The sequence below is a fragment of the Pollachius pollachius genome, assembly GCF_949987615.1.
Source record: "Pollachius pollachius genome assembly, chromosome: 2".
NCBI lineage: Eukaryota > Metazoa > Chordata > Actinopteri > Gadiformes > Gadidae > Pollachius > Pollachius pollachius.
In genome coordinates, this window is record NC_136935.1 from 45697505 (window position 1) to 45720669 (window position 23165).

The window sequence follows — 23165 nt, forward strand, 5'->3', positions numbered from 1 at the left end:
CGCTAAGGCTCTGCTGTAGTACTGTAGTAAAGCCAACAGAGACAGAGCCAGGCCCCAGGCCCGGGCAATACACATCGTATACTGGCCTGCTCTCCTCTGGACCCTGCTCAGTCAACACACCAGGCGCTACAAGGTTCAGGAGGCCTGATCAATACCTCTCTGGGCTGCTGACCTCGAACAGAACATCCTAACCTACGAGACGATCTGCTTCGATTGTATACTCGACCATGAATATAAAGCCCCGCCCACGGCTGACTGACTGGGCCACGCACACGGAATGTAATCCACTGACATCATATTTGGCCCCGCCTGCAGCATTTAGGGTTAGCAGCATACCCCCCCCCCCCCCCCCCGACAGGCGACCCTACTAATAAAATATATAGCCCCGCCCATAAACTACGTAGCCACACCAACAACATATATAGCAACTGCCAAAATATGAGCAGGCTTATCGTTTTTTTTCTGGGTGGGTTTGAGTAACTCAGTTGTACAAACAAACCGACTTGCTTCATCAAAGCGACACACACACAGGATCACGACCCCGGTCCCTAAAACAACACGCACAAGCAAAACAAGTGAGTGCCGGGACAAAGTCAATATATAGAAACATTTATTCACCACAGTTACTGTAGTCTTTAAAACTAGGGTAGGCCATTTATTTCCAAAGCAATGTTTGTCCTATTGGGTGAAATTGTCATTAAATTGTCAGTAATCAATAAATCAAATGCTCTGACAACAAATAAGAAATAAATCCTGTAACTGAGGCTGTTGCAGGCCCGGTCATCAATTATTTTGGCCCGAATGATGAGATTGGTCGGCCTTCCTGTCCGTCTACCTAGCTAGCCAGCTAACTGCGCGCACTCTGCCCTGCACACCTTGCAACTGACCTGTCTTCCAAGGCTAGGCAGACCTATTGCTAAAGCTAGCGAGCTAATCCCGTGTTTTCAGGGAGTGGCTTTGGAGGGAGGCCTTAGAGGGGTCAGATTGTTATTATTGGATACTTTCAAAAGCGTGCTTTCTCTGGCTGTTTTCTTCAAATGGCCCGCGCTAGCTGGGATCAACTCTTCAAGGCCCTGCAGATGTTCCTAGATATCGGCACCGGATCTCTGAACCAGTGAATGAGTGGACTTATAAACAGTCTGTCAATAAATATGTTTGTACAGTACAGTAAATACTATATCAATCTCTGTGCATCAATAGATATAAATGTACATATACTTACTGATATGAATTCATATCCTTGCAGGATGCAGTAGTTCACGGTCCAACGTAGCAACACAGTTCCGGTCTTAGAGTTCTCTTGTAAGGTCAAGAGAACCTTGGTACCTTGGAGCCTGATGGCTACCAACCCAAAGGACTGGCCGAGGCCCTCTGGGGTGGAGGAGGGACCACCACCTCATATTCACTAGCTACTCATTGTCACTAGCTCCTGATCTTCACTAGCTCCTCATAGAGGGCATTTGAGGCTTCTCCAGGATAGCATCGGCTTCCTTCTCATCCTACCCTCCACAACTACCTCCGAGATGGTCCTGAACTGGCCCATCTGGAGGTTGTGGTGGATTTAGTTGTTTTATTACCGATTTGAGTAACGTTGGACCACTCATTTAATTAAGGTCAAATCCTACGATATATAGTCTACCTAGTCATGGCGGAGCTTTCATAATCTGGCAAGGACGAAAAAGAACTACCGCCCGAACAGGGACTTGAACCCTGGACCCTCAGATTAAAAGTCTGATGCTCTACCGACTGAGCTATCCGGGCTCTGAGAGGCTCAGAATACAACGTTGACTTTGAAAAATGGATATTGCTAGGTCAGCGATTACTTCCATAGTCCGCTTTAAAAACTATTTGTTATCCTTCGTATTTCTCATAACCGTTTAGACGGTGTCACCTTAATGGTTTAATAACGTTAGATCGCGTCGGATCAGTACAAAACAAGGCATGTTATGACGCCGACAGCAGCCCTACTCTCCTGCTCAACACCGCCACCGTGGTTCCAAAGACAGACAACCATACCTTTTTTTTGGGGGGGGGAGGAGAATTACTTAAATGCGGAAAACAAGCTATGAGGTCAACGTTAATTTGATTACGCTAAGCAGCGGAAACTTTCTGAATGCCAAAGGTAAAACGGAACGCTTGAATATAAATAAACCGTATAAATGATACAACTTTATAAACGGCTATGAGTTGGTTTTATGTTCTGGTAAGATTGGAAAAACTCGGACTCTGCTCGCAGAAGTAAAACCTTGCGAAAAATATCGACTTGGATGCCGGCGTGTTCGTACCTAGAGTTGGGATATATGCCCTGCGGCCCTGTACCATCAACAGGTGGCTCCGTGGCGCAATGGATAGCGCATTGGACTTCTAGTCAAACACTGAGATGTGATTCAAAGGTTGTGGGTTCGAGTCCCACCGGAGTCGCACCTTTTTCTTTCGATACTGGGCATTAGAACAGCACTTAACGAACACACCGAGGCTCGTTAGCATCTCGCTGATATCGGTAAAGCAACAACAACCGGTTAGCAATTTGTAAAAAGGTTAAGAGAAAGCCCGGAGTTTGTCTCCCCCAATGGTGAACCTCAGAACTGTAGTCATTAGTGACCTTGCTAATTGTAGCTAGAAGCTAAATAAACATGCGACGACGAACACTTCAGTTGATACATTGAACAAATCTCACATAAGCACTGAATAATTCATAAAAATAACTAGTGCAATGTTCAATAAAATACCCTAAGTTACCCTACCTTAAGTTTAATTAGCTCTCATTTCAGCACGTCTAGCACTAGCAGCTGCATGGTGCGGGTGCGATCAAATATTTGATTTGCTAATTTCACCGTGAAAATCTATTTCACAGTGAAGTATTCGTCCTTAAACGTAGTTCCTGGCATGTTTTGCACTTCAGAGACAAAGTTTAAAAGCTGTTTCTCTACAGTCATGTTTTGGTGTGCTTGTTCCAGGAGGTCGTAGCTTCGACTAAATTGCGTCTTAGAAGATTTAATTGGAGCAGCCACGAACATATTATTTCCACCAGTAGAGGGCGCCTCTGTTATTGGGGAAGAGAAATGGGAGCCAGAAGGAATTCGTGGGACCGGCTGACGGTGGGTCAGAATATAAACCAAAGAGCAGTCTCACACAGAGTAACTACAGTAACTACTTACAGTTACAAACAGTATCACAGAGACGCCACGATGGGAAAATCTGTAGGAGTTCTGCTAAGATATTTGGCCTGTCTGTTACAGCTGGCTCTTGGCCGGCCGGTAAGACCCACTTTTCTAATTGTATTCATTGAGTTGTTCATGTATGTATTAATGTTTTGAGTTAAGTATTATCTATTATTATATTATTTCAAGAAGACATTGATCATTACCACATCAGTGTGTTTTTGTATTGTAGCACAGCGCTTTCTAATCATGAATATAGTAACCCAAAATACTGCAGTGTTCACTTTGTAAAACAAAGTTTTTACAAATGTATATTACTCAAGGATCTTTAAGATTATTGTATTATTAATAGAGGGTCTATGATATTATACAATTATTATTCAAAGGTCTATATGATTATAACATAATTATTCAAGGATTTATCCCATTATTATGTTATTATTCTCCTGTCTTTACTATTTTATTATTATATATTGGTCTATAAAATATGCATGCTAATGGTGTGTATGTGTGTGTGTGTGTGTGTGTGTGTGTGTGTGTGTGTGTGTGTGTGTGTGTGTGTGTGTGTGTGTGTGTGTGTGTGTGTGAGAGGAGGCCCCGCTGGACCCCTGCGAGCAGCGGGTGGTCCAGTTGGAGGCGGAGGTTCGGGAGCAGCAGCTCTACATCGAACAGCTCCACGCTAGCCAGGCCCGGCAGCTGGAGAACATCCCCAACCTCCACCTGGGCCCGGAGAACCAGTACCGAGGTGCGGGGGGGGGGGGGGGGGGGCGTCCGTCAACATGCCTGTGTCTATGTGTGCACATGTAAATGGACTGGCATTTATATACAGTGCTTTTGTCCAAAGCCCTTTACAACATTGCCGGACATTCACCCATTCATGCACACATTCACACACCGACGGCAGAGCCAACCATGCAAGGCGACGGCCCCCTCGTCGGGAGCAGTTAGGTTTGTGTGTCTTGCTCAGGGACACCTTGACACTCGGCTAGGAGGAGCCGGGGAACTAGCAACCCTTCGGTTACCAGCCGACCCGTTCTACCTCCTGAGCTGCACACATGTGTGTGTATCTCTAAATGTATCTGTCTACTGTGTGTGTGTGTGTGTGTGTGTGTGTGTGTGTGTGTGTGTGTGTGTGTGTGTGTGTGTGTGCGTGCGTGCGTGCGTGCGTGCGTGCGTGCGTGCGTGCGTGCGTGCGTGCGTGCGTGCGTGCGTGCGTGCGTGCGTCAGACTGCTCGGAGGTGTTTGCGGGGGGGAACGTGGCCAGCGGCCTCTACCAGGTGCGTCCAAGCGGCGCTCCGACGGCCTTCAGCGTGTTCTGTGACATGAACAACGGAGGGGGCTGGACCGTGTTTCAGAGACGGACGGACGGACAGGAGAGCTTCGACAGGTACAACACACTACATACAGTACACAGTATACACAATGTACACGGTATAAATAGTACGCAGAGTACATAGTATACATAATACAGTACACATTACATACACACTGACTTTCTGTGTGTGTGTGTGTGTGTGTGTGTGTGTGTGTGTGTGTGTGTGTGTGTGTGTGTGTGTGTGTGTGTGTGTGTGTGTGTGTGTGTGTGTGTGTGTGTGCAGGGCCTGGGTAGAGTATAAGAATGGGTTTGGAGATCAGTTCTCACCTAAAGGAGAGTTTTGGCTCGGGAACGACCCCCTACACTACATCACCTCACAAGGTGAGTGTGTGTGTGAGTGTGTGCATATTATAACATTTAAAAGCAGTTGGTTTCCTTATTTTGTGAATTTTTAGGTACTTCCAATATAATGAAACGTAACATAGTGTACTGGAATGTAATGGATCGCATAGTATCGCATAACGTACCATAATGTAATGTAATGTAAAGTAGTGTAATGTAACCTAATGTAACGTAACATAGCATAACGTACCATAATGTAATGTAATGTAGAGTAGTGTAATGTAACCTAATGTAACGTAGCATAGCATAACGTAACATAATGTAATCCTATGTGATGTAGCGTAGGCTAACGTAATTGATGTCGTGTAATGAAAATATATGTAATGAGATGAGAGGGTGTTTCCAGGCGACTACGAGCTAAGGATCAACATGGAGGACTTTGAGGGGAACCAGCGGTTTGCAGAGTACAAGAACTTCAAGGTGGACGAGGAGAAGGTAGAACCTCCTCCAGTCAGTACTACTACCGGTAGCAGTACCAACTTGTAGTAATGCTAAATATGATGTGTATAGTAACCCCTGACTAGCTGGTAGTACCAGGTAGTGACATTGCTCCCCCCTCTAGGACCAGTACCAGCTGGTAGTAACACTACTCCCCCCACTAGAACCAGTACCAGCTGGTGGTAACACTACTCCCCCCACTAGAACCAGTACCAGCTGGTGGTAACACTACTCCCCCCACTAGAACCAGTACCACTAGGACCAGTACCACTAGGACCAGTACCAGCTGGTGGTAACACTACTCCCCCCACTAGGACCAGTACCAGCTGGTGGTAACACTGCTCCCCCCACTAGAACCAGTACCAGCTGGTGGTAACACTGCTCCCCCCACTAGGACCAGTACCACTAGGACCAGTACCACTAGGACCAGTACCAGCTGGTGGTAACACTACTCCCCCCACTAGGACCAGTACCAGCTGGTGGTAACACTACTCCCCCCACTAGGACCAGTACCACTAGGACCAGTACCACTAGGACCAGTACCAGCTGGTGGTAACACTGCTCCCCCCACTAGGACCAGTACCACTAGGACCAGTACCACTAGGACCAGTACCACTAGGACCAGTACCAGCTGGTGGTAACACTGCTCCCCCCACTAGGACCAGTACCACTAGGACCAGTACCACGAGGACCAGTACCAGCTGGTGGTAACACTACTCCCCCCACTAGGACCAGTACCACCTGGTGGTAACACTACTCCCCCCACTAGGACCAGTACCAGCTGGTGGTAACACTACTCCCCCCACTAGGACCAGTACCACTAGGACCAGTACCACTAGGACCAGTACCAGCTGGTGGTAACACTACTCCCCCCACTAGAACCAGTACCAGCTGGTGGTAACACTACTCCCCCCACTAGGACCAGTACCAGCTGGTGGTAACACTGCTCCCCCCACTAGGACCAGTACCACTAGGACCAATACCACTAGGACCAGTACCAGCTGGTGGTAACACTACTCCCCCCACTAGGACCAGTACCAGCTGGTGGTAACACTACTCCCCCCACTAGGACCAGTACCACTAGGACCAGTACCACTAGGACCAGTACCAGCTGGTGGTAACACTGCTCCCCCCACTAGGACCAGTACCACTAGGACCAGTACCACTAGGACCAGTACCACTAGGACCAGTACCAGCTGGTGGTAACACTGCTCCCCCCACTAGGACCAGTACCACTAGGACCAGTACCACTAGGACCAGTACCAGCTGGTGGTAACACTACTCCCCCACTAGGACCAGTACCAGCTACACCTGGGGGAGTACACGGCGGGGGACGCAGGGGACGCCCTGCGGGGGTCCAGCCAGTGGGCCCGTTCGGGGCCAGGCTCAGCAGGGGTGAAGTTCCGCACCGTGGACCGGCCCGGTGCCCCCCCCAGCCTCAACCGGCTGGGAGGCGATGACGATAACGCCGAGTGCATCAGACTCGACAAGTCGGGATGGTGGTCCAGCAGGTAGGAAGTGACGTCGTCATATCAATAGTACCACGACGTCGTGACGTTACCTTCTTTACTTTATGGTTATACAACGCTACCTATCTAACCCCACCTAGCCCCACCTAACCCTATCCAACCCCATCTAACCCTCTCCATCTTACCCTATCTAATTTAACCCCATTTTACCCTTTTTTTACCCTGCCTAACTCTATCTAACCTAACCCTACCTACCCAACCCTATATATCTAACCATATCTAGCCCTAACTACCTAACCTTATCTAAACCTACCTTACCCTATCTAACCATACCTTACACTAACTAACCCTACATTACCCTATCTAACCCCACCTAACCATACCTTACACTAACTAACCCTACATTACCCTATCTAACCCCACCCAACCATACCTTACACTAACTAACCCTACATTACCCTATCTAACCCCACCTAACCATACCTTACACTATCTAACCCTATCTAACCCTACCTTAAACTACCTAACCCTACCTAACACTATCTGACCCCACCTTACACTAACTAACCCTACATTACCCTATCTAACACCACCTAACCATACCTTACACTATCCAACCCTACCTTACACTACCCTACCCTAAATAACACTTATCTAACCCCACCCACCACTATCTAACCCCACCCACCACGATCTAACCCCACCTCACCCTGATCCTCCGGCGTGCAGGTGTGAGGCGGGGAACCTGAACGGCCACTACTACAAGGGTCCGTACGAGGCCATGGCAGAGGACGGGGTGGTGTGGTACACCTGGCACGGCTGGTGGTACTCCATCAAGTCTGTGGTCATGATGGTGCGCGCCGCAGACCTGGAGGCCACGACCCCTAGCGACGCCCCCGTGCTGCCGTGGCAACAGCAGCCGCTCCTTCACAACACGGTGGAGGAGGTGCCAGGCGGTCAAGCTCGGCGTTCTGAGGCTGAGGAGGGAGGCTGGAGACAAGGCTGATAGTGTTAAGAGTAGAAAACCACTCAATAAAGGTTTCCTTTAAATTTCTTTTGGGATTTTTCTCTATTTATTTGCAAAAGTATCATTTATTTAACACAAATCAATGCGTCAACCATCATCTCTTCCCATCGATGTGGTTGTGTTGAGCTAAATAAGTTATCAGTATAGTTGTATTATCTGCTTTCACATGAAGTGTACATGAAGTATACATTATCAACACCCAACCCTTCTCTGATTAATAATTAAATGATTATTGATTAAAACCATTAGGGATGCTCCCATCGATAAGCCGCCGATCGTTATCGGCAGATATTAATTTTAAAGTGTTTGATCGGTGCTCTCTATAAAGGCCGATCATTATAACCGATCAAATGACGCAAAACATATCAGACCATGGCCTAATAAAAGACTCAAAATATGTCCCATCTGATTCAGAAATAAAGACACACAGCCGGTTGCATCTTATACTGCGTTTATTATCGATCGGAAAAGGAGCAGGGTGAATTGCGGCATTGTGGGTAAAGCAGAGGTTTCAAAGGCAAGAGAAGAAACGAGGCCGGACGGGCACAGAGCGGGGCCTGACCTCGATCTCAGGTCGAGCGTCAGCGGCTTCTTTATCAGCTCAACGCTAACATGAGGGAAGGGACCACAGCCCAGCATCCTCTGATCGCCCCGGGAGTTAAGAGGGTTCAACCAAGGGTTCAGCAAAACCAAAAGTAAGACGTGAACTCACAAGGGTTCTATGGTATATGATAGTTTGGGGCAATGACCCCAGAAGGGTTCTATTGTTCATGGTCGTTTGGGGTTGTGACCCCTAAGGGTTCTATTGTTCATGGTAGTTTGGGGCTTTGACCCCAGAAGGGTTCTATTTTTCATGGTAGTTTGGGGTTGTGACCCCTGAGGGTTCTATTGTTCATGATAGTTTGGGGTTGTGAACCCCGAAGGGTTCTATTGTTCATGGTAGTTTGGGGTTTTGACCCCAGAAGGGTTCTAAGTTTCATGGTAGTTTGGGGTTGTGACCCCACAAAGGTTCTAGGTTTCATGGTAGTTTGGGGTTGTGACCCCACAAGGGTTCTAGGTTTCATGGTAGTTTGGGGTTGTGACCCCACAAGGGTTCCATGGTTTGTGTTATTTTGGGGTCTTCACCCCTGAGGGTTTTATGGTTTATGGTAGTTTGGTGTCTTGACCCCTGAGGGTTCCATGGTTTATGGTCGTTTGGGGTCGTGTCCCCGGAGGGATTAATGTTCGTTTGGGGTCGTGACCCTGTTAGGGTTAGTGAAGCAGGGTTCCACGTGCAAGAGCCTTTACATTCGTTGTTCTCCGTGAAGGTTGTGTCCTTCCTGTTCGCCCATATACGGACAAAACACAGTCACTCCATGAGTCTGTTGATTGGCTGTCGCTCTTTGAAAAAAATGAAAAAGAAAATACAAAGTCTTTGAGGGCGGCATGGGAAGAGGAAGGCTCCGTCCGTTCCCAGGAGGACAACCACACCCAGACAGGTTTCCATGGATACCACGCTGCCCCGCTCCCATTGGCCAAGGCCGTGTCGGTCACACACACACACACACACACACACACACCCAGGTATGTTGGGAATGGCAACAAGACAAAACACAAGAGTTAAAGATATCAACACCGAGAGGAGAGGACGAGAGACTATGTACAGACCCTGAGTAGGCCGAGGGGCGAGAGACACCCGGCTCTTGGTAGAGAGAGAGAGAGAGCGAGAGAGAGAGAGAGAGAGAGAGAGAGAGAGAGAGAGAGAGAGAGAGAGAGAGAGAGAGAGAGAGGGAGGGTTAAGTCTGTTGTGATTTCCAGTCTGGTTTCTGAAGGTTCCCGTGGGATGCAAAGCAGCAGTCTCGCGGGTTTGTGATGATGATGATAAGGACAAAGAGTTGATGGGAATGTCTGACGTGCACAGCCCACGAGGACTGTGTGTGTGTGTGTGTGTGAGGGAGGCAGGGTTATCTTGGGGACAGAGGCGGAGCCGTGGGAAAGTGGGGAGAGTTCGGCGGCGAGTGGCAGGGTGAGGTAGGCGAGAGCTGGCGGGGGCTGCCCAGCGGGTCGCCGTGGTGCAGTTTCCATAGCAACTCCTCGTTCTCCATGGACAGACGCTTGTTGACCTTCGACTCCTTTTGCAGGTTCTTCTGCAGCAGGGCCTGCTCACTGGTCAGCTGCCTGTAGGGGGCGCCACACTGTTATACACTATATACTGCTCACTGGTCAGCTGCCTGTAGGGGGCTCCACACTGTTATACACTATATACTGCTCACTGGTCAGCTGCCTGTAGGGGGCGCCACACTGTTATACACTATATACTGCTCACTGGTCAGCTGCCTGTAGGGGGCGCCACACTGTTATACACTATATACTGCTCACTGGTCAGCTGCCTGTAGGGGGCGCCACACTGTTATACACTGTATACCACACGTACTTGGACAGCGCAGCGTGCTTGCTCATCCTGGCTCTGTAGTCCTCGTTCTCCTGCTGCACCCGGTTCATACACTCCTCGAGTTTCACGTTGGTGTCCACCTGACAGACACACACACACACGCACGCATGCACACAAACACACACACACACACGCACACACACCGACACACACACACACACACACACAGTGTTTCAAAAACATTTGTATCCAAATGTGTTTTAAGTGTATCCATGTACATTCAGTTGTGTGTCCAAGCATGCATGTGTGTGTGTGTGTGTGTATATTTTTTTTATGTTGAATATATATATATATATATATATATATATATTTAATTTTTGATTTTTTTAATTGTGTGTGTGTGTGTGTATATGGTTGTGTGTGTGTGTGGGTGCGTGTGTATATATATATTTTTTAATATATTTATATACATTTTTTTTATTTTTTATTGTGTGTGTGCATGTGCGTGTATATATATATATTTTTTATATATTTATATATATATTTTTTATTGTGTGTGTGTGTGCGCGCGCGCGTGCGTGCGTGCGTGCGTGCGTGCGTGTGTGTGTGCGCGCGCGTGTGCGTGCGTGTGTGCGTGCGTGTGTGTGTGTGTGTGTGTTCTCACCAGCTTCTCCATCTCCATCAGCTTCTTGTCCTTGAGGTGCAGCTGGGACGTCTTCATCTCCAGCACCACCTTCAGGCTGTCCAGCTCCTGCTGGAGGTAGAGGTACCTGGGCTCTGTCTGCGCACACACACACACACACACACACACACACACACACACACACAATAAATACACACATACATGTATATTTACTCTTATCTCATACTATTTTTTATTTTATTTTATTTTTTTGATTTTTGCATTGTTAAGGAGAGCTTGGGACACAAACTGCCAGCTGTGACTCCTCTGCCCGAGGCTGTGAGACTCACCAGGGACATCCTCATTGCCTCCTCCTCCGCTCGCAGCTTCTCCTCCAGCTCCTCCTTCTCCTGCAGGAGCACCGACACCCTCCCCTGGGGGGGGGACAGGGAAACAGGGGGAGAGGGAGAGAGGGAGAGATTACTCACTCCTATCCCCAACACCAGCCTACTTCATATTTTTAAGATATTTATTAGGTTATAGGGTTATGGAGAGAGGTGTGCTGTTTTAGAGAGAGAGGGAGAGAGAGGTGTTGTTTTAGAGAGAGAGAGAGTGAGAGAGTGAGAGAGAGAAAGAGAGAGAGAGAGAGAGGTGTCTCTTACACAGAGAGGGAGAGAGAGCAAGAGCGAGAGAGAGAGAGAGAGAGAAAGAGAGAGAGGTGTGTTCTCTTACACAGAGAGGGAGAGAGAGAGAAAGAGAGAGAGAGAGGTGTGCTGTTTTAGAGAGAGAGAGAGAGAGTGAGAGAGAGAGAGAGAGAGGTGTGTTCTCTTACACAGAGAGGGAGATAGAGCGAGAGAGAGAGAGAGAAAGAGAGTGAGAGGTGTGCTGTTTTAGAGAGAGAGAGAGAGAGAGAGAGAAAGAGAGAGAGAGAGAAAAGTGTGTTCTCTTACACAGAGAGGGAGAGAGAGCGAGAGAGAGAGAGAAAGAGAGAGAGAGGTGTGCTCTCTTACAGAGAGAGAAGCTTCTGTCTCCTGTAGTCTTCTGTCCAACTGGTCCATGTTTTCCTGGTGGCTGCTCTGCAGGTCTATGCACACACACGCACACATACACACATGCACATAAATATAAGTATATACTTATAAATATTTGTTTAGATAACCCTTAACTATATATGTTCATGTATATTTATACATACAATCCAACCGCGATAAAAAACACAAAACCATTTTTGTAGGTCCACAAAACGATGAAAGCATTATTCACACGAGTTTGTTAAAACGCGTTTTTCACTGTCTGTCTTTAGCGTTTTTACAGAAGTTGTCCAAAATCTCCTCTCCATCTTCTACTCCTGTCGGCGGTGGGCCAGCGACTGCTGCAATGATCACCCCATCTGATTGGGCCGTCCTTGCTTTCAGCCATCCACTGCCCGCCGTCCACTTGAGTGTTCTGTAGTGTACTTTACTGTACTTGAAAATCCTTCCATCCTCACTGGCGCGTTTTAATCCGCAGTATGTTGAATCGTGTTCTATTGCGGTTTAAGTGTGTATATTGCGGTTTAAGTGTATATAAACCGTATTGGTTCAAATATGTCAGACGTTTCAATGTTATATACATTCTTCAACAACAGATGGCGCCATCTATCTTTAAAACGAGATCCCCTTTTGACTGAAGCAGACCTTAATACATGCATGCATATTGAGGTTACTTATATATCAGTCCTCAGTCCAATATTCAGATCAGTATGTATAGCCCTAACCCTGTGTATAGATGTATATTTATAAACATATGTATTTATATACACATATATTATATATAAAACAATGTCGCACCCTGAACAGATGCCTCAAAGCGCTGTGTCATAGACTCTGCCTCTTGGCTGTATGTCACTTCCTGTTCCCTGAGCTCTGCTTCCTGCCTGCTCCTCAGCTCCTCCACCTGAACAAACACAAACAAACAACCAGGTTAATGGGTTAGGTGTGTGGGGTAAGGGATTGGATTAGATGTGTTTTTGGAGTTAGGTGTGTGGGGTTAGGGTTAGATGTATTGGGTTAGCTGTGTGGGGTTAGGGTTAGATGTGTGGGGTTAGGTGTGTGGGGTTAGGCTGACCTGTTGCTCCATCAGGGTTCTGAATCTGTCAGCCTCCTCCTGGTATCGCTGGTGAACTTTGTCCCACTCAGCCTGGTAGAAGCTCCTCAGCCTGAAACATAAGTTCCCCTTCAAATTGACCTACTTGGATAAGTTAGATAGTTACCAATGTTGCTTAATATGATATTGATACTTTATAATGTATAATAATAATACTTTACAATTAATAATGATTTAATATGTTAGTTACTGAAATAAAGTTACGTTACTATGTTAGAGTTACTTTAATATATAAGTTAGTTCAATAAATGTACTTTAATAAAGTTAATTTACAATGGCATAGTTACTTTGATGAAGTTAGTTTTAAATGTTAGCTACTTTAATAGCGTCACTTTCATATGTAAAAGTTACCTTAATAAAGTGATATTAATGTGAAAATAGTTACTTTAAGAAGTTTACTTTAAAATGTTAAAGTTACTTTTAGGGTTGGAATATGGTTCCGGTTACTTTGATAGTTTCTTTATTGACAGGGCTGAGGTGTCAGGCTGTTTGGTGCCTTGCTCAGCGGTCGGGGCAGGGTGCGCCTCCTACCTGTCCTCCAGCTGGGCCAGCTCCTCCTTCTGCTGCTCCTCCGTGCTGCGCAGCACCTCCTGCTGGCTCGACAGCACCTCCTCCTTCTCCTTCTGGAGCTGCTCACAGCTCAGCGTGGAGGAGGCTGCACACAAACACACACACGCGCGCACATGCAGACACAGACACACACACACACGCAGACACAGACACACACGCAGACACACACACGCAGACACACACACACGCAGACACTCACACACGCAGACACAGACACACACGCAGACACAGACACACACACAGACACACACAGACACACACACACGCAGACACAGACACACACACACACACACACACGCAGACACAGACACACACACAACATTGAACCAGTTAATTCCAGTGTTGTGAGGAACTGGCCGGGCCAAATGGAGACCAGCTTCACAACATTCTGTTTGTTGCACATTAAGGCCAAACAGGTCCTACCACATCAAACCAGGACAAACCAGATCCAGCTACAGCCTCAAATTATGTAACTATACCAGATATATCTGTAACATAAACAGTAACAAACTCATAGAAATATTTATAAACATATAATAATATAATATAACTATATATCTAACTATATATAGAGATATATATAACTACATATATATATATAACTTAAGATAGTTACATATAGTTATATGTTATATATATAAGAAAGAGTTGGGTGAAGATGTAGATAGTGTGTGTGCTTGTCCGTGTGCGTTCTTGACACATTCCAGGAGGTGTTTTCTCCAGCGTTAAAACATCTGCACCCCCCGACAAATATTCAGCCCTGTCTGTTCCTGCCTCACACACACACACACCCACACAAACACACACGTACACTCCCCGCTGGTATCCACTCTGTAAAACCGTCATCTGTTCCATTGGTCGGCACAATACTAAACGATTAATCAGTTTCAAAACCTCAGGTAGAAAATATCTCCACACACCTGAATACCTGTTCTGACAAACCTGTCCTAACATACCTCCCTTCACATACCTGCCATACAGTAACATACCTGTCCTGCTCATAGCATACATCTCCTTACCCTTACATACCTCACCCTATAAAGGGAAGAACATGGAATAAATTATATAGAAAGAAAATAGAATGAAGAATATGGAATAGAAAGTATAGAACACACACACTCTGAACCCCTCCCTGCTCTGCAGGCCCATCGATGGTTGCCATGCCGACTCTTAACTCCAACTCCAGGCATTCAAGCAATCCGATCATATCACAAGAAAGGGCCACATGGACCCCAGACCCCTGACCCGCTGTCACCACGGCAACTGAGACGTCAGGACCAGCAGCTGGTGCAACCCGCTGTTCTCCAAGAGACCACAGCAGGAGAGAGAGAGAGAGAGAGAGAGAGAGAGAGAGAGAGAGAGAGAGAGAGAGAGAGAGGGAGAGGGAGAGGGAGAGAGAGACAGAGAGGGAGAGGGAGAGAGAGAGAGAGAGAGAATGAGAGAGAGAGAAGAGAGAGAGAGAGAGAGGGAGAGGGAGAGAGAGAGAGAGAGAGAGATGTTTGTCTTATTGTGTGAGAGTTAAAGTGTGTTTGAGTAGAGGAACGTGTACATCTGCCTGCATTGTGTGTGTGTGTGTGTGTGTGTGTGTGTGTCTGTGTGTGTTTGTGTGACGGCAGGTGTGTAGCAGGTGTTGTTTATTACATCACCTACCCCCCTCCAACCACACACACACACACACACACACACACACACACACACTGTGTGTGTGTCTGTGTAAATATGATGTTCCCATCTGAGTTTACACACAAGAATCACTCCAAATCAAAATCTTATTTAATCTAATCTGAATCCAATGTAAGTCTGAGTCAAATCCACTCTAATGTCATCTAAATCCTGCGTGTCTCTGGAGTGTTACACGCTCCACTTCTGCACGTCATTAAGATCATACAGCTGCACACTGTGACAAATAATATCTTACAAAACACACTCTGACCTCTCCGTGATTTTAGAGTTCACCTCAGCTCAGGTCTCATTCTCGTAATACAAAGCCAACACATTTTGTTCTCTGTTGGGTGACAACCGGCACATCTCCATGTTATGCATCTGAAGAGGTTCTGATGAACAGTTTCGAAGGACGAACAGTAACGAGTTTACGCTGTTGAGAGGCGGCCATTCAAGCCCTGGCCTCAACGTGCCACATGCATAATCAGTATATTCTCTATATACTGTATATCTGTATAATATACAGATCTATATATTATAATATATAATGTACACACAAAACGGATCACGTCAGCAGCTGGCGGCAGAACGTCTCAGACAATGGCCTCGCGTAGGGTTACGTAAAGGTCCTGTGTTCTTCCATGGTGGACGTCACAGACACTACGTCCATGTCTAAACAGTCCACAATCGGGGAGGCTGGGAGACCCCCTGTGATAGACCCCAGGATCCGTCTGCCGGGCCAGAACAAGCTGGCCCTGGAGAGAGGATCCCTCTCTGGGGGTCCTCCTCTGAAGGGCCAGGGACCCCCAGACCCTGTGTTTATAATAATATATAACGTGGTAATACCTCTTGTACGACTGTCAACATAGTCATATCTGCCATCGTATCACTGTTACTGACCTAAGAACGCCCCTTAGAGAACACAGCAGTGAAGTCCTATCTCTGTGTCAGTCACCGACAAACAGTGAAGGTCCGAAGGTCCTTTAGTAAGCAACACACCACACGCGTCCCAGCGGAAGGACCCCGCTGGCGAGGTGTGTGTGGATGTGTGAGGCTCCGTCTGGCCAGCGGTCGATGTCGACGTGTTTGCGTCCGAGAGCGGGTTAGGCCCCTCAGACACTTATACAGTATCACGCTGCGGTGCGTGATACTGTCGTAACCATGGTAACTGCCGTGACCCCCACCTTCCTAAACTCTGAGTGTCCCCTCGCGAACCTGAGCTGAAGCAGAAGGGTCATCTCCACATTGAGACCATTAGAGATCTGGGCGCTAGGGGTCGGGGAAGAATGTGGTTCTGTGAAGATAAGGTAGATGTCAAGTATTATTTCAACCTCTGTTTTGATTCAGCATAACGGCTCTGATCTTAACTAGTCTCCTCCACAGACCATCAAATACTCTGATCTTGACTAGTGGTCATTCAGAGACCATCACATGCTCTCTGATCTAGTCCTGGTGGACACCAGAGGTCAGAGGTCACTAAAGTCACCCGTTAAACAAGAACCGCTACGCACAAATGTGCGTGAGTGAGTGAGTGAGTGAGTGGGTGAATGAGTGAGTGAGTGAGTGAGTGAGTGAGTGAGTGAGTGAGTGAGTGAGTGAGTGAGTGCATGAGTGCGTGAGTGTGTGTTTGTGTGTGTCTCTTACCCAGTTCCTCTTTCAGGTCGGTCAGTTGATTAGAAAGATTCTGCTTCTGCTTCAACACCATCTCACGCTAGAGTGAGAGAGAGGGAGCGAGAGACATAGAAAGAGAGAGAGAGCGAGAGTCAGAGCGAGAGAGAGCGAGAGTCAGAGCGAGAGAGAGAGCGAGAGTTAGAGACAGACAGAGAGAGAGACTTCTTTAGATTGTCATTGTATTGATGTTTTGATATGATGTCGTCTTTCTTGCTTCCAGCCTCGTGTCCAACGTCCAAAGTTCCAGGCGTGGAATCAGAGAACAGAGAGGGGCTATCCTCTCTGGTCTCTGGGGCAGGTCTGGACCAGGGACCAGAGAGGGGCTATCCTCTCTGTTCTCTGGGGCAGATCTGGACCAGGGACCAGAGAGGGGCTATCCTCTCTGGTCTCTGGTGCAGGTCTGGACCAGGGACCAGAGAGGGGCTATCCTCTCTGGTGTCTGGTGCAGGTCTGGACCAGGGACAAGAGGTGCTAGATGACTTGTACTTGGTTGTACTTGTGTATACACACACACACACACACACACATACACACACACACACACACACACACCTATAGACAAAGGCAAACACACAAATTCACACACCCACACCTATACACACGCACACACACACACACACACACACACATATTGCTACATAAAGCCAATTTAACGTTATTTAAAAAGCAACAAATTAGAGAGATTGAGATGAACTCCAGAAAGGCAGCGCGACAGGGAGAAAAAAGAGAGGCAGAGAGAGAGATTGAGAAATCGTCCCACCTTGCATTTCTCATTCTTCTTCTTTTTCTGTAGACTTTCACATGACTCTATAACATGGACTTTACTAGCAGAGGAGCCCATGTCTCTCTCTCACACACACACACACACACACACACACACACACACACACACCAAACACACACACACACACACACACACACACACACCTGGTCTCTCCTGGTCTTTAGGTCAACTGAAAACTAAAGACAAACATCCACTGAGAACCACACACACGCACACCCACACATTCTCAGACACACGTGAACACACACACACACACAAATGAACACTCTCTCTCGCTCCAGCAGTAGCACTCTCCCCAATGATTAACCTCTCGCTACAACTAACACTTGTGTCATAAACCCCGCCCACCTCGGAAGGAGGCCCCGCCCACTCACACTCCGACCACGCCCCCTCACAGTAAGTCCCTCCCCCTGCGAGAAGCTTATTGCCATGGTGACGTGTTTATGTTCACCTGAAGACACACAGATAACCCTGGTATGTTCCGCCAAGATAAAACACACACACACACACACACACACACACACACACACACACACGTGCACACAAGCACTCACACACACGTGCACACAAACATAGCTTTAGGGCTCCCTGATGCAGCTGGTGCATTCTCAACCCTCCCCCCACCCCCCCTCTCTCTCTCCCTTTCTTTTTGTCTCTCGATCTGTATCTCTCTCGCTCTCTTTTTGTCTCTCGATCTGTATCTCTCTCTCGCTCTCGTCTGTGCTTTGTTGGAACCAAACTCCATTTCAAATCACTCTCACATGCTCCCAAGTTTATTGCTCTCAAATATGCCCGTTATGTAACACACACATGCGCGCACACACACACACACACACACACACACACACACACACACACACACACACACACACACACATTCTGTGTTGTGAAATCTGCTTGATCATGCAGATAGTGGGAGGAAAGGAGGAAATGAGGGGAGAGGGGGAAAGGAAGGGAGAGGAGAAGTTAGGAGAAGAGAGAGGAGAGGAGAGAGGAGAGTAGAGAGGAGCGGAGAGGAGTAAAGGAGGGGAGAGGAGGAAAGGAGGGGAGAGGAGAGGTTAGGAGACGAGTGGAGAAAGGAGACAGAAGAGAGGAGAGGAGAGAGGAGCGAGGAGAGAGGGAGAAAAGAGGAGGGAGGAGTCTCACCTCAGAGAGGAGAGGGGAGGAGGGAGGAGTCTCACCTCAGAGAGGAGAGGAGAGGAGGAGTCTCACCTCAGAGAGGAGAGGAGAGGAGGGAGAGGAGGGAGGAGTCTCACCTCAGAGAGGAGAGGAGGGAGGAGTCTCACCTCAGAGAGGGGAAGAGGGAGGAGTCTCACCTCAGAGAGGAGAGGAGAGGAGGGAGAGGAGGGAGGAGTCTCACCTCAGAGAGGAGAGGAGGGAGGAGTCTCACCTCAGAGAGGAGAGGAGAGGAGGGAGGAGTCTCACCTCAGAGAGGAGAGGAGAGGAGAGGGAGGAGTCTCACCTCAGAGAGGAGAGGAGAGGAGAGGGAGGAGTCTCACCTCAGAGAGGAGGTGTTGGATGACGGTGGCCAGTGCCTCCACCCTGCGGTTCCCCTGCACCAGGAGTCTCCTCAGACGCTTCTCCTCCACCTGCTCCTTACTGTGGCTCCTCTTCTCCTCCACCTGCTCCTTACTGTGGCTCCTCTTCTCCTCCACCCTCCTGCCCCCACCCCCAGCCTGGGGTCCTGAGCTGGGGCCCCCAGCCAGCCGGGGGGCCGCGCGGCCGTTGGGGCGGCACCCGGTACGCACCCCCATCCCCTGGGAGGCGGGGGCGGAGGCGGAGGCGGAGGTGTGTGGTCCGACCTCGGGGGTCTGTGCTGGGCGGCGGCAAGGCGGCCCGTTCCCATTCAGCAGGTCTGGAATCTGTGCAGGAAACCCAGAACATACTGGTTTAACTGGTTTTACGGATGACTAAATGTACCTGGCTGGGTTGGGAGGTGTTAGTCAGGTATGACCTGTTTGGTTCTGGGCCGTCACGGGTCAAAGGAGCACGTGGACATCCATCTGACCTTAGGCGTAACATGCTAATGTATGTGGAAACCTGGAGCAATCTGAGGGGACCTGGGGAAGTCTGGAGAATCCCCTGCTGTGCGTTAGCCGTGCTAGCCGAATACAGAGAAGTAGGGGGTAGCTCTAGCATTAGCTTCTGTGAAGTGGGGATCCTCAACCTCAACAGCATTTCCAAATTATGCTTGTTACGTATATTTAGCAAGTAGTAAGTTAGTAGCTGACATGAGTATATTTAGTAAGTAGTAAGTTAGTAGCTGACATTAGTATATTTAGTTAGTATTAAGTTAGTAGTTGACATGAGTATATTTAGTAAGTAGTAAGTTAGTAGCTGACATTAGTATATTTAGTTAGTATTAAGTTAGTAGTTGACATGAGTATATATAGTAAGTAGTAAGTTAGTAGCTGACATTAGTATATTTAGTTAGTATTAAGTTAGTAGTTGACATGAGTATATTTAGTAAGTAGTAAGTTAGTAGCTGACATTAGTATATTTAGTTAGTATTAAGTTAGTAGTTGACATGAGTATATATAGTAAGTAGTAAGTTAGTAGCTGACATTAGTATATTTAGTTAGTATTAAGTTAGTAGTTGACATGAGTATATATAGTAAGTAGTAAGTTAGTAGTTGACATGAGTATATTTAGTTAGTTAGTTAGCATGAAGTCGTGTACGGTTAGCATGGAGCAGTTAGCTTGTAGCTAGGTGTACCTGTATCTCTGCTGGAGGCTGCTGGTTAAGGTTGTGGTTGAGGTTGTGGTTGGGTCCAGCTGGGAAGGGGCAGCCGGGCTGGGTGCTGGTGGTGGGTGGGGTGGAGCCAGCATGGATGGGTCTGGCCGGCGCCCCCCGAGGTTTGTTCTTGTCCACTGCAAGAGAGCAGCGCACATTTAGCCTAGCTGTGGATAGCATTTTTAGCATGGTCACAGAGCCACACCCACCGACACACACACGCACTCAGTCAGATGGTACACAGGCCAAAACAACACACATATCACTTCCTCTGGAGGAGAATACTTGGAGAACAGGAGAATACTAAACAGAGCAGCCATCACAGACCGACACGCATTGATGCTAGAGTTACAGTCCAACCATCACAACAAACTGGCCCCCCTCCCTCCCTCCCAGCCTCCATCACTTCCTCCCTCCCTCCCTCCCTCCCTCCCTCTCACCCTCTCGAAGACACGCCCTAAGTGGTTGAAAGCAATGCATCATGGGATCGCAAGTTGAATGCGATCAGTTCACAACGGAGAGTGGAGAGAGAGAGCGAGAGCGAGAGAGAGAGAAGAGGAGAGCGAGAGAGAATGAGGAGTAGAGCGATAGAGAGAGTGTGTGAGAAGGAGGAGAGAGTTAGGAAGAGGAGAGAGAGAGAGAGAGGAGTAGAGCGATAGAGGAAGTGAGTGAGAAGGAGGAGAGAGAGAGTTAGGAGGAGGAGAGAGAGATAGAGGAGGAGAGTGAGAGGGAGAGTGAGAGCTGGAAGGAGGAGAGTGAGAGAGAGATGGGTGGGACTGGGCAGACACATTCCCTGTTGTGCATTAGGAAGTGTATTATATTGATCAGTAAGAAGGATGGAGGATCACACACTGAGGGAAAGAGAGAGAGAGAGAGAGAGAGATAGAGATAGAGAGAGAGAGAGAGAGGAGCTCCTCTGTGAATGGTTTTTTGGACTTGCTTTGATCCATCTCATTAGTCCCTGTTTAACTGCCCCACCCTCTCCCCATGATTTATCTGTTGAGCTTAATGGGAACAGTGGTCTGGTGCTCTGCATCTCTGAGGGAGAGTTGCTCTCCATCGCAATCTCCCTCTCAGCACCTCCTCAACACCTCTTCATCTCCATCAGCACCTCCTCATCGTCAACACTTAGTCCTTTCCAACCATATTTCTATACACATCACGTTTAATCCAAGTTGTATACATATATAAATTTTAATATATATATACAGTATATATCTGAATATAATGATACTATATATATATATTGTATAAATACAGTTTACAGATTAACAGTTCATATCAACATCATGCTTGAAGTTTTAATCAGAGGGGTGAACCTCTCTCTCTTGCTCTCTCTTCTCTCGCTCTCTCTCCCCCTCCCTCCCTCTCTCCCTCCCTCCCTCTTATTTCCGATAACATAAGTATTTATTAATTATAAATCGATATAAGTAGCGACACTTCCCTGCTCGGCCACCAGAGGGTACCGATCAACCATAAAACAATAACAGCTCGCCATAGGAGAGCAGCACCACGTGTCAACTGACGTCAGGACAAATGGGGCCCCCCAAAAAACATCTGGCAGAAGCGCTTGATGAGGTCGTTGGTGTGAGGTCACAGAGGGAATGCTGTAGAAACCTAAGACATGAGCAGACGGTTCAGGGACACCTCGCTAGAGGAGCCGAGAATGGAACCGGCCACCCTGGAGTTAGGAGGCAGCCTCCTCTGACAGCCGTGAATCCGTTGTGTCTGAATCTCGGGAAACGCTCAGTTCACGGCTGATGGAAAAGACAAGGCAGCACTAACACACAGACACACACACAGACACACACACATACACAAACAGTGTATTGGGACAGGAAGGACGCTTCATTAAACTGTGTGTGTGTGTGTGTGTGTGTGTGTGTGTGTGTGTGTGTGTGTGTGTGTGGTGTGTGAGGGAGGGAGAAATAGACATTCACGACTATTATGGTATGGTAAGTTTCGTCGTCACATCAGACCAATAGGAACGTACAAACAGATTGGCTAGTGGGTTCTAGGGGCGGATTACCTGAATGAGGAGCATTTAATCCAAACCAGAACAACAGCGCCTCCTGTGGCCATCCCTGGCTCTGAAGAACACTGCTTAACAATCACCTGGCATTGATTTAACCCAATAGGGAAGAGGCATTGAACCACCCGAGTTGTGAATCCTTGTGGTTTGACGTTAACACTTAGTAGTAGCTTTTATAATGCTCCTTCAGTTAAAACGTAGCTAGCTGCTAGTTAGAGGAGGTACAGGCTAAGCATTCTGTATGTAGTTGCTAGTGGTCTGCTTGTTAGTGGACGAGGAGGTTAGTACCTGGTGTCTGACATGCAGGCAGGCAGTGTTGCTGGACCCACACTGAGAGAGAAACAACAGTTAGCATGCAACACCATACACAGCCATGGAAACACGGTTAGCGTGTAGCACCATACACACAATAGAAACACAGCGTGAAGGAACATAGACACTCATAGAAACATAGTTAGAACGAAGCACCATACACACCCATAGAAACACAGCTTGAAGGAACATAGACACTCATAGAAGTTAGCATGTAGCGCTACACATTGATAGAAAGACAGTTACCATGATTACAACATACTGACAACAAACAGGTGAAGAGGGTGTTGGGAGTGAGGAAGTGAGGAAGTGAGCGCCAAGTGAACGATTGAAAACAGAATAAATAAATATGTGTCTATAAATGTATATATACTTCAATATTCATATGAAAAATCGCACGTGTAGTTGTAACTAAATGCTTCTGGAACGACTCACATCCATTACCACACA

General features: G+C 47.5%; 2 protein-coding genes across 3 annotated transcripts in view; one reads left to right on the top strand and one right to left on the bottom strand.

Moving 5' to 3' along the window:
- Positions 1-3129: 3129 nt before the first annotated feature.
- LOC307070412 (fibrinogen-like protein 1) lies at positions 3130-7839 on the top strand. Of its 2 annotated transcripts, none has more exons than XM_079728866.1 (7): positions 3130-3257; positions 3756-3906; positions 4389-4548; positions 4760-4857; positions 5225-5313; positions 6610-6827; positions 7515-7839. In XM_079728866.1, the coding sequence occupies exons 1-7, from the start codon at positions 3189-3191 to the stop codon at positions 7789-7791; spliced, it is 1062 nt and encodes a 353-aa protein (XP_079584992.1). In that variant the 5' UTR covers positions 3130-3188; the 3' UTR covers positions 7792-7839. The 2 variants fall into 2 exon arrangements, with proteins under 2 accessions (XP_079584992.1, XP_079584991.1); XM_079728865.1 differs by having other exon boundaries at positions 3183-3257; positions 3753-3906.
- A 425-nt stretch (positions 7840-8264) lies between these two features.
- The window catches only part of LOC307071386 (uncharacterized protein), a gene marked incomplete at its 5' end in the record, with an annotated part of 36451 nt that continues 21550 nt past the window's right edge, over positions 8265-23165 (bottom strand). Inside the window, 12 exon segments of the mRNA XM_079730368.1 lie at positions 8265-9969; positions 10226-10323; positions 10848-10964; positions 11156-11239; positions 11816-11889; positions 12635-12740; positions 12912-13002; positions 13482-13605; positions 16827-16893; positions 19137-19499; positions 20354-20508; positions 22692-22733. Coding sequence (XP_079586494.1) covers positions 9756-9969; positions 10226-10323; positions 10848-10964; positions 11156-11239; positions 11816-11889; positions 12635-12740; positions 12912-13002; positions 13482-13605; positions 16827-16893; positions 19137-19499; positions 20354-20508; positions 22692-22733 — 1535 coding nt within the window. The 3' untranslated portion in view covers positions 8265-9755.

Bases quoted from the DNA above. Each gene is read 5' to 3' on its own strand.
- LOC307070412 (XM_079728865.1), top strand. From the start codon at position 3,189: ATGGGAAAATCTGTAGGAGTTCTGCTAAGATATTTGGCCTGTCTGTTA. The intron at 3,907-4,388 runs GTGCGGGGGGGG...TGCGTGCGTCAG, and splicing joins CCCGGAGAACCAGTACCGAG to ACTGCTCGGAGGTGTTTGCG. The intron at 6,828-7,514 runs GTAGGAAGTGAC...TCCGGCGTGCAG, and splicing joins TCGGGATGGTGGTCCAGCAG to GTGTGAGGCGGGGAACCTGA.